This window comes from Phalaenopsis equestris, unplaced genomic scaffold (genome assembly GCF_001263595.1).
Source record: "Phalaenopsis equestris unplaced genomic scaffold, ASM126359v1 Scaffold000297, whole genome shotgun sequence".
NCBI classification, from domain to species: Eukaryota; Viridiplantae; Streptophyta; class Magnoliopsida; order Asparagales; family Orchidaceae; genus Phalaenopsis; species Phalaenopsis equestris.
The window spans coordinates 1,052,940-1,069,622 of NW_018164739.1; the positions used below are offsets into that span (position 1 = coordinate 1,052,940).

Here is a 16,683-nt window from a genome sequence, read left to right on the forward strand (position 1 = left end):
CTTTTTTTTTTTTTTTTTTTTTTTTGGTAGAATTGGTTTATCATTCAAGCATTTGAGTGCACTTGTGGCAACACTAATGCATTCTTTGTGTGGAGCATTAATGAACAAACTTACCATGACAACAACAAAGGTAATATCAAGCCTTGTATCAGACAATAGAAAAGTTTTCCAATCAATTTTTGATATCATCCCTTATTAGCCGGAGTACTAGTACTAAGGTCGCTTAATTTATATTAGGAGCAATTAAAATATCAATAGATTTGCTCCCAATCAAATTAGTTTCTTTTAAAAGATCTAGAACGCTTTTTATTTGAGAAATTATAACACCAGATTTGTTTTCGACAACTGTCATACTAGAAAGTGCCTAAGAAGACAAAGGTCTTTGATTTTCAATTCATCTACAAACCTCTCTCCAAATCATGATTTTTTACTACAATAACATCATTAACATATGCAATTAGTATAATAGATTTACCATCCTTGTATTTATAGAATTGTGTGATTAAAATTTTTGATCAAAATGAGTTGTGCAAATCTTTATTAACACGCATCAGCTTTGATTAACTTTTCAAGCCAGAATTAGGGTGATTGTTTGAGTCCTCAAATAATTTTTTTTCTTAATTTGAGTATAAATCATGTCTTCCCAGAGCTATTGATCCTAAGTAAAAGATATATGTAGACTTCTTCATTCAAATCCCCATTCAAGAATTTATTCTTGAAATTCAGTTGATGAAATTCAGGTCAGCTACTATTGAGAGCAAGATCCAAATTTTGTTAAACTTAGTAACAAGAGAAAAAAGGTATTTGGGCAGTCAATTCCATAAGTTTCGGTGAACATTTTTATAACCAACATGTTTAGTGTCTCTCAATTGATCCAAATTTTGTTAAACTTAGTAACAAGAGAAAAAAGGTATTTGGGCAGTCAATTCCATAAGTTTCGGTGAACATTTCATAACCAACATGTTTAGTGTCTCTCAATTGATCTGTTCGTCTAATATTTGATATTAAAGACCTATTACATCAGAAAAGAATAAAACCTTGGGTCTAAACAACCTCTAGCATTCCCTTTTTTAAGAGCCTTAACTTCAACTTTCATAACCCTCATCATTCTAATTTATAAAAAAATTCTTTTAATTTCAACTTACCATGACAACACCCTCATCATTCTAATTTATAAAAAAATTCTTTTATTATTTTTGGGATTTCGATTTCAACTAAGTTAAAAACCTAAGTTTTCATCGAGGAGGACAAATAGTCATATCTTACAATGTTTGCTATAAAATGTTGAGCACAAGCACAAGCATATTTCTTAAGAGTAACAGGCAATTCTTCAATGACCGCACATGAAAAAAGAATTTGTGAATTTCTCTAGTCTAGATAAGATCATGCACAAAAACCTTACGGGGAAGATTTGAAACGGTATGAGCATTTGGGAAGCATTTCAAAAAAAAAAAAGGTTGTTGAACTAAAACAAATTAGTAAACAATCGATTTATAAGATAGCAGGCCTTAAGAATGGCATCACCCTAAAAAAGCTTTGGAGTGTTCGCGATTATCAATATAAATCTCACCATCTCTAAGAGATGCCACTTTTTTCATTCATCTAGATAATTTTACTGGTGTATATTAAGCCAATAACTTTATGAAAAATATCATTTCGATTTAAGTGACTTCTTAGGATGTGGTTGAAAAACTTTGTTCTCCTATCCAAACATAGGATTTGGATGTCAACTTGGCATGGATTTTAATCATACGATGAAATTTTTTTAACATTTATGCAATGTCTAACTTATCCTCAAAATATCAATACGCACAAAAGAAAAAGATATTGTAGCTTGAAATGGCTTAGGCATAAATGAAGTCCTTAGGTGTTTGACAAGTTGGCATAACTTACCTTAAAAATCATTTTTATTCTCAATCAAATAATGAAACCAGTTTTGAAGGTATGGAAAAATAGGATGACCCACATATAATGTCATTAATATAGCTTGGCCTTTCTTGATAAAGAAGAAGATAAAGTGCTGATAGCAAAGACATTTACTCTCCCTAGATGCCTCATCAAAGTAGTAAAATCCTCCAACTTCAATAGCACTAGTTTTAGGGTCTTTTATTTTAATTAATCTTACATTATAATTGACCTAACCTCTCACGATGAAATCCACCCTGCCTTTTCTTCTAGCTATCCCCGCCACCAACTGCTTCTACCACCGCCCCCTATATGCATAAAATCTCTCCTCTCACGCAAATGCTAGCCTTTCCTTGGGCTGCCGCCTCTATCGGTTGTCCCATAGAGCCATTGCCATCACCACATGTTACTTCCACCGCCATCAAGTGCTTCTACCACCGCCCCTTACAGGCAAAAATCTCCCCTCTCATGAAATTGCTAGCATTTCCTTAGTCTGCCACCTCTGTCGATTGTCCCTTAGAGCCACTGCCATACCACCTGTTACTTCTACCACCAATGCCTGCTATGCGCAATATCTATCTCATGCAATCGTCGCTCGCTCCTTGGGCTTTCACCCCAACAGCTATCTCTAGCATTGTCGCCACCTGTTACTTTCGCCACTGCCCCCTTTTGTTATTGCACCACCACCCTCTCCTTGCTTACCAAATTTTCTTCTTCCACAATAAGCTCTAATATATCCACCAAATTTTCTTCTCCATTTCTTTGAATAATTGCATTTTTCTTATTTGTTTGAATTGAAATTTTCAATTAAGATTTTATAAAAATGGTTAGAGGCATAAAAAAATTCACAAGTTTTAAAAAGAATACGACAAGGAGACATAATGTGCAATTTGACATTGAAGGAAATAATAGAATGCATGCTTATTTGAAGATCAATTACTGCAAAAAAAAATATATTAGTTAAAGGGGGTGTTACATAGATGAAGGATCAACTCTCCAACTCACATAAAATTGTTACACCCCATGCTAAAGTGTCAGAAGTAATGAAATAAAAAACCAGTCATACACGAATAAGTCAACAATATCAAAACAGCTTCACAAGATCAATCTGATGATAAAGTTGACATAAGCTCTTATTATGGAAGTAAACACAATGCAAAGATTCATCTTCTTTGCTATAGTGTATAGTAGAGACTCAAGGGATCACTGAGTCTCTATACGGTTAAAGTTGAGGATTATAGGAATCACCGAGAGGGGGCGGGTGTATCACAAAAGATGACTCCATAGAATGCCAGAGAGACACGCAGACATGTATGTTATAATGATATTAGCCTTTTTGATAAGAATTTCATTCAATTAAATATGACAATCTCCCATTCCTACTTTCACATGATATGTTTTATAGATGCTTAGAATTAAAGACTGAAATCTCCGTTCATGTATGATTTAAGGACATGTGCGTTGAAAGAGTTGAGTGATGAAGTAAAAGGCACAAAGAAGATAAAAAAGACTTAGATTCATATTTGAGTGGCAATCATGTTTAATGGGTGATCTAACATAAAGAGTAAAAGTTTCACCAACATTTTGATAAATAATCCCTATGGTGTTATTTTTCATTTTAATCATTGTGTAAGTGCTAGGGCATCCCATGGAAGAGACGCACTGCATAACTTGAATACAGTCAAAAGTATGCAAGGGCTGCAATACCGGCGCCCAGGTGTTGTGCCAAATAAGCAGGGGTTCTCACATTACGGACGAATGCGAGTAAAGAAGTTAGTCCATGAAACAAATGAAACTAATATTAGGATAGGATCTTCGAATATAGGTATTTTCAATGAATGAAACTAATGAAGCTAATATTAGGATAGGATCTTCGAATATGGGTATTTTCAATGGTAAATTAATGGAATTAGTTGATTTATGATTCATAGGAAAATTAATATCTTGTGTATTCAAGAAATTAAATGGGATGGAGAAAATGCTAAGGAGATTGATAATTTCGGTTTTAAACTTTGACATTCTGATAAGAGTCGCACTAGAAATGGTGTAGGTGTAATTATAGATAAGAGTTTGAAAGATAATGTTGTAAAAATTAATAAAGTTGGAGATAGAAATATAGCTCTTAAGATTATCATTAATACTAAGATTTTCAATATTATAAATGTTTATGCTCCTCAAGTAGATTTAGATACAGGGACTAAAGATAAATTTTGGAATGACTTAGAAGATTTAATACAAATGATACCTCTTGAAGAAATATTTTTTATTGGAGGTGATTTAAATGGACATGTCGGTAGAGTGGTAGAAGACTTCAGGAATGCTCAAGGTGGCTACGGTTTTGGGATAACTAATGAAGAAGGAAGAGTTATTTCAGATTTTGCTTTAGCGTATAATTTTGTCATTACTAATACTTTATTCAAGAAAAGAGATGAGCATCTTATTACTTATAAAAGTGAATCTAATAAAAAATAAATTGATTATTTTCTTATGAGAAGAAGAGATCTCGAGATTGTAAGGTCATTCCAAGTGAGAGTTTAAATACCCAACATCGTTTATTAGTTCTAGAATTTAAGATGAAGAGTGTAAACTAAAGAATACTAAGACTGATATTCCTAAAATTAGATTGTGGAACTTAAAAGACACTAATAAAATTATTTTTATGAGTAAAATTCAAGATTTAAAAATTTGGGTTATTCATGAACAAGCAAATGTTATGTGGGATAAAGTAACAAACACTATTAAACAAGTACCAAAAGATTTGCTTGGAGAATCAAAAGAAAAAGTTTTTATAAAAAAAAATAGTTGTTGGTGGAATAATAATGTTTTATTAATTGTTATCGAGAGGAAGAGAAAGATAATTGAATTTGAAGAAGAGGAAGAATGGGAAAGCTTGGAGTCGACTGAAAGTGAGACAGGGAAAACATTATTCATTTTGATAACAACTTCAATAAATGCCCCTGAGAGATGAGAGTGCTTAGAACTTTTAATTGTTATATCCTTATTAAAAAATATAGATGTTACTATGTTAGACAATAGAAGTGAGAGAAAAAATTTTATTATGCTAAAAATTTATTTGATATCATAGTTTACTTTGATATATTATTTTACTTTCATTCAATGTCGTCTTATGTTATTTTGATTAGTTGATTTTTGCATTATAGTTCTAGTTGGTGCAAATAATTATCTAATATTTTATAGCTTCCACAATTTAATATTTGATATATATATGAGACTTGAAGAAAAAACCTAAAAGTATCGAAATACATAGTATCAGGTGGCTAGAGAGCGACTCAATTTAGTCTTGTCTCCGCCTCTGGTTCTAGGGAATGAGCAAGCTAATAAGTTGGTAAGATGATTGTCATTGCCAGTAGTAACCAATGTATCATCCAATATGTTCCCGAGCTGGAGTCGGCTTCCATTCTTCTTTTTCCTCCTGGAATAGACCTGTCATTCCTCTTCCGAAGATTGGCTAACCTGATCTTGGGATTGATCTAAAGTGTGTCAGTGGTGGAGATGTTCAGGTGGTTGAACATTAGAAGCAGCTACATGTTATACCGGTTGATCTGTTGTTGGATCAAATGAGCACTCTCGTGTGTCTTGACATGTAAGTAAGTCTTCTTCAAACAACTGGATCTGTAGTTGTAGTATGTTGTTCTTTGTCATGAACTGCGGTGTTGAAAAGAGGATCGGGTTGCATCTTCTCAACAGGGATAATAGGTGACTGATATTTAGCGATATTCGGCCTTAGAAGAGGATGCAAACGATAACGAATAGTAGAGTTATGACCAAACAGACAACAATGAGAGAAATAACGAGGGTGTCTTGACATGTAAGTAAGTCTTCTTCAAACAACCGGTTGATCATGTTGTTCTTTATCATGAACTGCGGTGTTGAAAAGAGGATCGGTTTGCATCTTCTCAACAGGGATAATAGGTGACTGATATTTAGCGATATTCGGCCTTAGAAGAGGATGCAAACGATAACGAATAGTAGAGTTATGACCAAACAGACAACAATGAGAGAAATAACGAGGGTGTGATTCTATTTCAACCTTTTGTCAATACCCGTTGTGAGTGATTTCAATTTATACCTAATCTGAAGCTGGTTGAGTGATCTCTATAAGCCACAGAGGGCCTGGTGATAGCAAGCGTAGGACTATCAACCTTAAGAGGCTACCGTAAGCAACTGCTAAGGAGTAGAGAATTTCTGAGTTGAACAGATGTAATTTTAAATCCGGAAACTTTATCCAAACTGAAATGATGAGGGACTCCGCTTTTGGATCAAAACCAACAATCCACTTCAGAATTTTCAGTACATAACGATTGTCGATCTTGATAACTTTCAGAGAAAAAATATGGGTGTAATCGACATCGTGAGACAACTGAATCAGTATGTCCCGTCCATCAAGTAAACCAATACTCCAACTGCCCAACAGCTTCATAACATCAAATTCTTTTCGAATGACTCAAGTTTTGTGTGACCGTAAAGAAATTTTTCCACTATAGCAAAACGTCACAAAGATGCGGGAGTACTGGTTTCAATCTCTGTGAGAATAAGAGTAAGTTTCTCATTTTTTCCCAGTTTTTTTTAGTGTGATCGCCACCACCTTCAAGAGCCTCGTGGAATGATTGTGGAACATAGCAAGATTTACCTATACGAAAATCAGTCTCTGAATTTGAAAGGGAGTACGAGTAGGAATAGAAAGGCCGCCGGCGGCAACTGCAGTGTCATAGGAATGGATAGTCGATGTCATCTTTGCCGACAAGATGCTCTGTCGGACAGGAAACAAGGACGTCGGGGCAAAACCGCAGTTGTTGAACGCAGTCACAGCAGTGAGTCGCAGAACAGCAGCTCGACGGAAAAGCGCGAACGAGAGATCCGCGCAGCTTGACGAGATGAGTCGACGACGACGAGACTGGAAGTCCCTTCGTCGTCGATGGCGCGGGAGTTGGCGGTCGAAGGAGGGATCAACGCAGAATTAGCATTCGAGTACGAGAGTTTCGTCGTCGAGCACGAAGGCAAAGCCGAAGGTCAAGCGAGAGAATCGTCATCGGGTGAAACCCTAGCAGAGCAGCACGCCGCCAACGTCATTCTTATATATATATATATATACAATTTATCACTTCTTATAATATATATTTTTGTTAATATATTTATAAGTTAGGATACTAATATATTAATTATTACCATGCTTTAGTTCAACAAGGGGTTGTCGGTTCCAGATGACGGTTTAGCTGGTAGGCTAAGCCTGTCGACCCTAATTAAGGTTGGAAGGGTTGTCGCCCCCCGCCCCCAATTTCCTAATTATCTTAGTTTATTATAAATATGCAGTTATTTGGTTTTAGAATTCAATTTTTGTGTTTGAGAATTTTGTTTAACTTGCCTTCGACAGTTGTTTTCTAGTCTATAGTTGTATTTGAAAGCCAGAATGTACTCCAGCTATAACTCATCCGAGGAGGTGATCTTCTCTAAATGTTTGAGGGGTGCTCCAGCTATACCACTCTCCCGAGGGAATAATTATCCTCTACCTATTTCCCTTATCCTAGTAGTTGTCATCTTCCCGGCAACACCACCCTTCTCTATTGTTTCTGCCAATATTTACCCTAATACTTCCATTGGCTGCCGTCGAACTCCCTTCACTCCATCTTACCCAACCTCTTTAAACATATGCCAAAATGATCATATTGCCTAGAGTAATGAAAATTAAAGCTATTGTGTGAAAAATGAGGGTATTTCAGAAAAATATATTTTTTTTTGAATTTTTCGGTAGATCTGATTTCATACTTACCTTATTTTCTCGTATATTGCAGATACTTTTGCAGACAATAAGAGTAGATTAAAATAGTACAATTTGCATGGCAAGTTAATTTTTTATAATAAATAATTTTGTTTAATAATTTTATTATGTTTTATTATTGCGTGCAATAGAATCAAGATAAAAAATGAAAGGTGTTGAGTTTAATTTTTTGTTACAATTGAGTTTTAATAACAAAAACATCAAAGAAAACCTATTAGCTCTACCGCCACACAATTTGAACCCATTAATGTTACACAACAAGTTAACAATATAGACGAGAAAATAAGTTAAAAGTATTGATATGGCTTCAATAAATTTCGATCACCTTGCAAGAATCTCAAAGCATGGCACGAACCTGGAAATAGTTTTTTAGAAAGAAATGTTCAAAAAGTCATCCAAAATTTCAATATCAGCCAACTTGTACTCAAACTAACTGGCTTAACAAGCCGGACCCAACATTATCAAAATTGGTCCAATTCGAGTCAAATCAGGCCTAAATCAAGCCGTTAAACTACTTTTGAAAGCTTTTCGAGAATAATTGGAATGTCAAATGGATTCTGAAAGATGACATGCTTATAGTCAAATACAGTGTCTTGACAAAATGAATCCAACAAGCTCAAGATCGCTCAATTCTGATATCATTATGGCATTAAAATGTCCATCGAATGTCATCTGATCAAGGGGATCTATTTGGGTTGTCCGATCAAGAGTGGTTTCGATTCATTTCTTATTTGTAACTTTGACTCCATAAATAGAGTCCTGCCCCCCACATGAGAAAAAAACTTGACACTAGGCAAGAGGAAGACCAAAGTCTGCAAAAGAGGGAGCTACAACCCAGAATCTTGCACCGCAGATCCGGCCAACTCCAGTCGTCGATGCCTTCGGCCTCCGCTGCAGCTATTGCTTCCAATTGTCAACACCTCCGGTTAACTCCTATCGTCGACGCCTCTAGTTACCTCCTATCATCGCCGTCTATGTCACTGTCGCCTCTGGTTACCTCTAATTGTCACCGCCAGTCGTCTATATTATCGTTGCCTCCGGTTACCTCATATCGTCGCCGCCTATTGTCGACTCTAGCTGTCCCACCTTCTGCAGACTCAAGCCATCTCTGCCTGCGATAAACTCCGTCCTTCACCCTTCGGCCAACTTCAGCAGTTGCCACCCTCCGGCCAACTCCGATCGACGTCGTTCTGAAACCTCTGACTGGCGCTGCCTCCTACACCTCTGGCCACCGCCACCTTCGATAGTCAGCATCGTCGGCTACTGTCGACCATCATTGGCTGCCACCTACTCCTATCAATGAAATCTCTTATGAAGTCACAACATAAACCGCAAAACCTCAGTCTCCATTGCAAAGCAACAATGCACCCAACTTATGGTGCAATGAGATAGTTCAACAATAAACTCCCGAATATGGTGACTTTCTCTAAACACTTAAGACTCTCCATGCAGCTCTCAACTCTAGCCCTCGTGACCTACGGACGTCATCACAGCTCATCACTACGGCCTACATGATCCACAGCTCCCGACTTCGGTTCTTATGGTCTATGGATGTCATCTCAGCTCACCATTACGGCCAACGTGGTCCACAGCTCCTACAGCTCCCAACACCAGTCCGAACGACCTACATAACCAACTACGGCCTACATCATCCAAGCTCAACGCTAGGACCTACACAACCAACTACGGCCTAATTGGCCCACAACTCGTGTAGCTCCAAATTCCGACCCCTAAAACTTATGAACATCATCACAACTCACCACAATGACAACGTGACCAAATACAGACTACATAGTCCACAACTCAAACAGCTCCCAACTCTGGCCCTTGCAACCTATGGACATCATCTCAGCTCACCACCATAACCTACATGACCAACTACAGCTGAAACAGTCCATAGCTCGTACAACTCCCGATTTCGGCCCCTAAGGCCTACAAATGTCATCACAGTTCATCACTACGGCCTACGTGACTATGGTCTGCATGGTACACAGCTCCTGCATCTCCTGACTCGGATCTCTGCAACATAAGAATGTCGTTACAGTTTGCCACTACAGCCTGCCTGACAAACAACGTCCTACAGCTGTCAACTCCAGCCACAAAAACCTACAAACGTTATCTCAACTCATCATTATGGCCTACGTAACCAACTACAGTCTACGTGAACCACAGCTTGTACACCTCTTGTAGCCTATGAACATCGTTACAACTCACTACCATGACCTACATGATCAACTACAGCTTACGCGATCGATCCGCAGCTCATGCAACTCCCGACTTAGGCCCCTGCAACCTACATACGTCCTCTCAACTCACCACTACGACATATGTGACCAACTATGGCCTAAGTGGTCCACAACACGTGCAGCTTTCGATCTCGGCCCCTACGACCTACAGATGTCATCGCTGCTCACCGCTAGTGCCTACGTGACCAACTATGGTTTATGTGGCTCATAGCTCCTACAGCTTCCTACTACGGTCTATGTGGCCGACCGACACTCCTGAAGCAACCATATGCGGCCCTCATGATCAGTTACTACCATGGCTTTCAATTACGGCTTATACGACTGGTTGGCTCTACAACCATCGTCTGCAGTATTCACGGCGGACTATTGTCGTCATAACAATCGACTACAACCCTTGTAGTCTGCTATCACCGAGAACTACATTACAGTCAAACTACAGCTATTATCGGTGAACTATTATTGTATCTTTACAATGATCATCTTTATGACTCAATCTTCCCTAATTCATGAGAATAATAACCAACTACAGTCTACGTGAACCACAGCTTGTACGCCTCTCGACTCCGGCCTCTGTAGCCTATGAACATCGTTACAACTCACTACCATGGCCTACATGACCAACTACAGCTTACGCGATCGATCCGCAGCTCATGCAACTCCCGACTTAGGCCCCTGCAACCTACATACGTCCTCTCAACTCACCACTACGACATATGTGACCAACTATGGCCTAAGTGGTCCACAACACGTGCAGCTTTCGATCTCGGCCCCTACGACCTACAGATGTCATCGCTGCTCACCGCTAGTGCCTACGTGACCAACTATGGTTTATGTGGCTCATAGCTCCTACAGCTTCCTACTACGGTCTATGTGGCCGACCGACACTCCTGAAGCAACCATATGCGGCCCTCATGATCAGTTACTACCATGGCTTTCAATTACGGCTTATACGACTGGTTGGCTCTACAACCATCGTCTGCAGTATTCACGGCGGACTATTGTCGTCATAACAATCGACTACAACCCTTGTAGTCTGCTATCACCGAGAACTACATTACAGTCAAACTACAGCTATTATCGGTGAACTATTATTGTATCTTTACAATGATCATCTTTATGACTCAATCTTCCCTAATTCATGAGAATAATGGACATATGTACTCATCATTCATAGTGAATTATTTCAACTGGGCTAAGCCTCACAGATTTTTCACATTTTCAAGGTTTTTATGTAAAAAATCAAAGTGTTTCCTCGTACATACTTCTCTCCTTAAGTACCTAAGCGTAGGTGGGTTTTCGTTCAACACTAAGACGTTAAATTGATGACTATCGCCGCGGTCATTCCACTACGCATCAAGTATAAAATTAGATTTATTAAATAATTCAAAAGGATAATATGCTTCACAGAAATACTCTCATCATTAAAATTATTAATTTTAGTTTTCATTAATTTGTACAACGGGACTATTTTAGTCCCTGTTTAAAACATATGGGGACTAGATCAGGCAGTTTACTTAGTTTGGGACAGCAATGGTCCCTCACAAGTAGTTGTGATCATTTTGATTCTTCTCTCTTAAAAGAAGTTAGCCTTTCAAGTTGTGTACGAGTAATAGTTTGGTTCTTGATTTGAAGTACCAATAGCTAAGAATTAATGACAACAATTGTAGTCTACTAATAGACACTCAAACATGATGAAATCACATGCCGTTCTCAAGAGTTAGAGGAAGATCAAGCAAAACAATTGAGACATAACTTTTACAAAATTTCAGGCTTTTTTACTTACAGCCGTCTGAGATTTACAAACTGGTACATAAATTTGGGGATCTCTCCAGATATACCACAGTTCCTCAATGTCCTACACAAGAAATCAATATATTGACACCAATAAATATCATTGAGATACACATTAAAAGTTACACAACGAAGAGTACCAAACTTACATATATTGCAGTTGTTCAATACCTTGCAACTGTGGAAAACCAGAGTTACCAACTATGTCACTGATTCGCCTGCTAACAGAAAATTCTTGTTAAGCTTTCTGAGATGCTCTCATAGAATTTATACAGAAATTAAGAATATAAGCTTTTGCATACAAGTCATCCAAATTCTTCAAACGAGAAATTCCTGAAGGAATGGGCCCTTCAAGTCCACTGGCTTGAAGGTCTCTGCAACAAATAAATTTATATATTGAATGCAATAGCAGAATTATTCATCATAGAAAAAGGAAACCATGAAAACATAAAAATGTAAGTTTCAGGAGAACCGAATGCTTACAGTCTTACAAGTTGTGTCCAATTCTGGATAAATTGTGGTATCTTTCCATTGAAGTTGTTGCTACGAATCATACTGCACCACCATTGTTTAATTAAAAATCAACATTTTTAGATAAATGTTGCAAATACACTTATATGATCACCAAGCACTAACAAGTATTTCAAATTGGTTAAATTAGCAAATGTATCTGGCAGTTCCCCAGAAAAAAAGTTGGCTGATAATTTACTGCAAAACCATAAAAAAAAACGTCAGAGGGAATAAGTAACAGCATCTTTGAAATAAATAAATAAAAAATAGGAGAAAGTGGGGAAAAAGTTAAGAAAAACTCACAGCATCTCTAAGCTTTTGAGATTCCCAATCTGCTTTGGTAAAGAACCCATAAGTAGATTATCTTCTAATGACCTATGGAACAAATTAGAGGAGTTGGTTGGAGAAGTTAGTTCTGACAAAGTACTAACCTTTTCTAAAGATGTGAAAATTGGAAAAGGAGAGAAGGCAGAGGAATAACCTACAGGTTTCTAAGGGTTGTAATGTTCCCAATCCATGAAGGGATTTGCCCTGAAATTCGATTGCCATTAAGAGAACTACAACAACACAAATTCCAAATAGTTACAAAAGACTTGCAGCAATTTCTCTGCTAGTGCATTTTCAAGCTAAGCAATCAAAAAGCACCCTACAAATTCACAAGTGGCAGAACAGCTAACTCTCTCGGAATGGAACCATATATATAGTTGACAGAAAGGTCACTGTCAAGAAAGGATCTTGTCGTTAATTAAAAAACAGAATCAAGATCTGATGAATCTTGCAACAATTAACTAATTAAGTGGCAAACATTTGTTGGAGAAACGGAAGCCTTGCCAACTCTCGTGGGATCACTCCCACAAGGTTCTGACGCTTGAGAACTCTGCAAAACACAAATAATACAGAAGAAATAATAAGCCCATATACTCTGTTCATTGTTTGAACTCAGCAGATGAGACCTTACATGCTTGTCACATGGCAAACACTTCCATCATTAGAACATTTATTGCACCACACGCTGTTTTCATATCGCCTAGGAGCATTATGAGTAACCCAACTCGGTGCTTGGCTACACGGATCCAAACTAAAATCCCAATTGGTTTTATTTATAGCCCTAGCGATGCTTTTGAGGGCTTCAACTGATCGATTAAGAGAAACAACTCTAATTAGAGAATGATGATCCAGAGTAATAGACATGATTGCTTTTAACAACAGTAGGCATGCCGGGAAAAAATCTCAAGAAACAAATTTAACTAAAAAGGATAAATCGTTTACTCTCTTCCGGTGGGAGACGCGCCAGAACGAATTGAGTAACGAAACCAAGGGCCAGAAAAAGAATGAACATTGCAGACTGCTTCACCATTTCTCGACCTAAGCTTTGGCGGATTACAGCTTCTTAGCAGCAGGTAATAGAAACAACTCACTTTACATGCAGAATGATTCTTCGATGTTGACACTCATCCTCGATGAGAAGACTCGGACGAAGTCTAGCAGATCTACAAGCCAGACTATCGTTCACCATGCCAAGTTAGAATTTGAACGGTGCGACAGCGAAGTATTATCAGTCCAAACCACGAGCAAAAACCAGCAATATGACGCCACTAAATTGTCCATATCTGTCGGTAATAGCCATAATCTACAATGAAAATTACATTAAATATATTAAAATTAAGACTGACTTTAAAATATTATTAACTTCTAAGCGTCAGTTTGGGTAGGCTGCAGCACATTTATTTGTTTATTTATTTATAATATAAAAATAGCAGTGTTGCAGTTGAAACAAAATTATCATATTAGTAAATTTTATACTTTACAAATAAAAATTCACTACAATAGGAGGGAGCATGGGAGTGGGAGCATAAAATGAAACACAATACAAAAATTTTTGAATGTAAGGGTCTGTTTGGGGCAGCTACAGTTTAGCTGCACCAGGAAACTATTGTGGGGAAGTTCGCTGGCTCTTTGTTTTAGCTGATTGAAAATAGTTGTGTAACAATTATTTTTGGACAAATTACTATTTTGCTCATATTTAATAATACTGTTTATAATAAAATTATCTTAGTCAAATATTTAATACTTTAGAAGCAGAAATTAAATTCGGAATAGAACAATATTTTAGATGCACAGCTCACTTAATATCGAGTATCAATAATCTCCACAAAAAAAAGTAAAAACTATTAAAAATTACAGTTAATATCATGAGCATATTGTTCTTAACATACAGACAGTGTATGTCTCGTGCTACATTGTCCTCTAGTGATTGCATCCATTACAGATCACTGTCAGTGGTGAAATCCGCAGGATTGTCTACCTACCGAAAGAAGTCACACTGTTTTATGATGATTCGTGGGCAACAAGAACTGTCTCTTGTAGCTATGGACCCGACTTGACGTCATTAGTGAAGTATGTAGTATACAATGACAGAGCAATCGTTGGGGTATCCTTGAAATCCTTGAGCTCATCTTTCTTGAATGCTGCAAAAGACAATGCATTAGTGAAGACAGGTATTGAATTTGCTAAGAAAAATTAAAAAACTACACACTTACAATTTACATAAAAATTTCAAACCAGCAATATAAAATCTAAAATACAAATGCAGCTAAAGAAAGGAAATATAACATTGAATGCTCACCATCTGTTGTGAATGTTAGTAACGTTCTGACAAATGAAATGAACTACGCATGGTAATAAATAAAGTATAAACAATCCAATTAACCACCTTTTAATGCATCAGTAATTTGCTCCCTTATCTCCGCTATTTCACTTGCACCCTCCCCCTCTTTAGTACGGATGATGGAAAGATCGCTCTAAACTCATGAAAAAGAATGCCCAATATGGTACTCAAATGCTTCTGGAGGTATATGCTCTTGGTTCTCGTCGGTCCTACGAAGTCAATGTCATTGCAGTAAGGATGTCGTTGAATGTTCACTTCACCGGATCCTAACCCAAGTCCGTTGATCCTCGCTTCAATTCCTTTCAAATTTTCCAATCTTTGATGTTATTTTGCCACTCTAATAACACATCAATAATGCTGCAATAATGCAACTCAAACCAGACCACATCTACATATGTTTCCTAGCAGCGAACATAAAAATGATGGCAAAGATGATATGTTGTCATTTCTTCCAATATTTTCTTATTATATTCCTCAATGGGTATCAGTAGTTATGCACTATATGTTGTCATTCCTACATTATTGTAGTCTTATTGTGGTATAATTGGGGTGTTATCATGATGTTATTTTATAACTCTAGTGACACCTCAATAATGCAACAATAATATCACTCAAATAGACCACAACTATATATTTTCTAGCAGTGAGCATAAATTGATGACAATGACGATATGTTGCCCTTTCTCACAATATTTTCTCATCATATGCCCCAAGGGGTATGAGTCTCTATGCATAATATGTTATCACAATAATATTCTAAGGTTATCTATTTCACTTCCTCACTTCAAGGTATGTGTAATTGAAAAATATGTTTTTCTTCTCATAAGAATGGTCCACATGATATTACTACTTAATTTCAGTCACAGAGCATGAATTTCTACATATGTTTTTTAACAGCGAGCATAAAATTGATGACAAAGATGACATGTTGTCATTTCTTACAATATTTTCTCATTTTATGCCTTAAAGAGTATCAGTCCCTATGCATAATATGTCATCACAATAATTTTTTGAAGTTATCTAATTCATTGTCTCACTTCAGAGTGTCTGTGTGATCGAAAAATATGTTTTTTTCTCATAGGAATGTTACACTTGATATTAATACTGAATTTCAGTCATAAAGCATGAAATTCTATATATGTTTCGTAGCAACAAACATAAAAATGATGCAAAGATGATATATTGCCCTTTCTCCCAATAATTTATCATTATATGCCCCAAAGGGCATCAGTAGCTATGCATGATATGCTTTCACAGTAATTGTCTGAGACAATCTATTTCTTCGTCTCACTTCATAGTGCGTCTGTGTGATTGAAAAATGTGTTTTTCTTGTCTTAAGAGTGCCCCAATTGGTATTATTTATGAATTTCAGTAATAAAGCATGAAATTCCACATATGTTTCATAGCAGTGAGAATAAAAATGATGACAATTAAGATATGTTGCCCTTTCTCCTAATAATTTCTCATTATATGCTCTAAAGGGTATCAATAGCTATGAATAATATGCCATCACAATAATTTTTAAGGCAATATATTTCACCACCTCATTTCAGAGTGTGTGATTGAAAAATATGTTTTTTAACCCTAACATTTGCAATTTGATTTGCATCATCATGCTCAAACAGACAACTATATATGTTTCTTAGCAGTGAGCATAAAATGATGAAAAAAATGATATGTTGTCATTTCTTACAAAATTTTATCATTATATACTCCAAGGGGTATCAGTAGTTATGCATAATATGTCGTCACAAAAATTTTCAAAA

The 16,683-nt window shown here is 36.8% G+C and overlaps 1 protein-coding gene across 6 annotated transcripts in view; it reads right to left on the reverse strand.

Moving 5' to 3' along the window:
* Positions 1-13,826, reverse strand: part of LOC110025275 (probable leucine-rich repeat receptor-like serine/threonine-protein kinase At3g14840) — a 46,015-nt gene extending 32,189 nt beyond the window's left edge. For 4 of the 6 annotated variants that reach the window (XM_020725672.1, XM_020725673.1, XM_020725670.1 and 1 more), the window contains exons 1-11: positions 13,519-13,826; positions 13,208-13,382; positions 13,055-13,126; positions 12,900-12,968; positions 12,735-12,806; positions 12,553-12,624; positions 12,376-12,447; positions 12,223-12,294; positions 12,042-12,113; positions 11,889-11,960; positions 11,732-11,803 (exon numbers count right to left, since the gene is read on the reverse strand). In XM_020725672.1, the coding sequence (XP_020581331.1) occupies positions 11,732-11,803; positions 11,889-11,960; positions 12,042-12,113; positions 12,223-12,294; positions 12,376-12,447; positions 12,553-12,624; positions 12,735-12,806; positions 12,900-12,968; positions 13,055-13,126; positions 13,208-13,382; positions 13,519-13,606 (908 nt within the window). In that variant the 5' untranslated portion in view covers positions 13,607-13,826. Of the gene's footprint in view, positions 1-11,731; positions 11,804-11,888; positions 11,961-12,041; positions 12,114-12,222; positions 12,295-12,375; positions 12,448-12,552; positions 12,625-12,734; positions 12,807-12,899; positions 12,969-13,054; positions 13,127-13,207; positions 13,383-13,518 lie in introns of those variants that run through there. The other 2 variants (XM_020725671.1, XM_020725676.1) reach the window with 2 other exon arrangements.
* Positions 13,827-16,683: the final 2,857 nt, after the last annotated feature.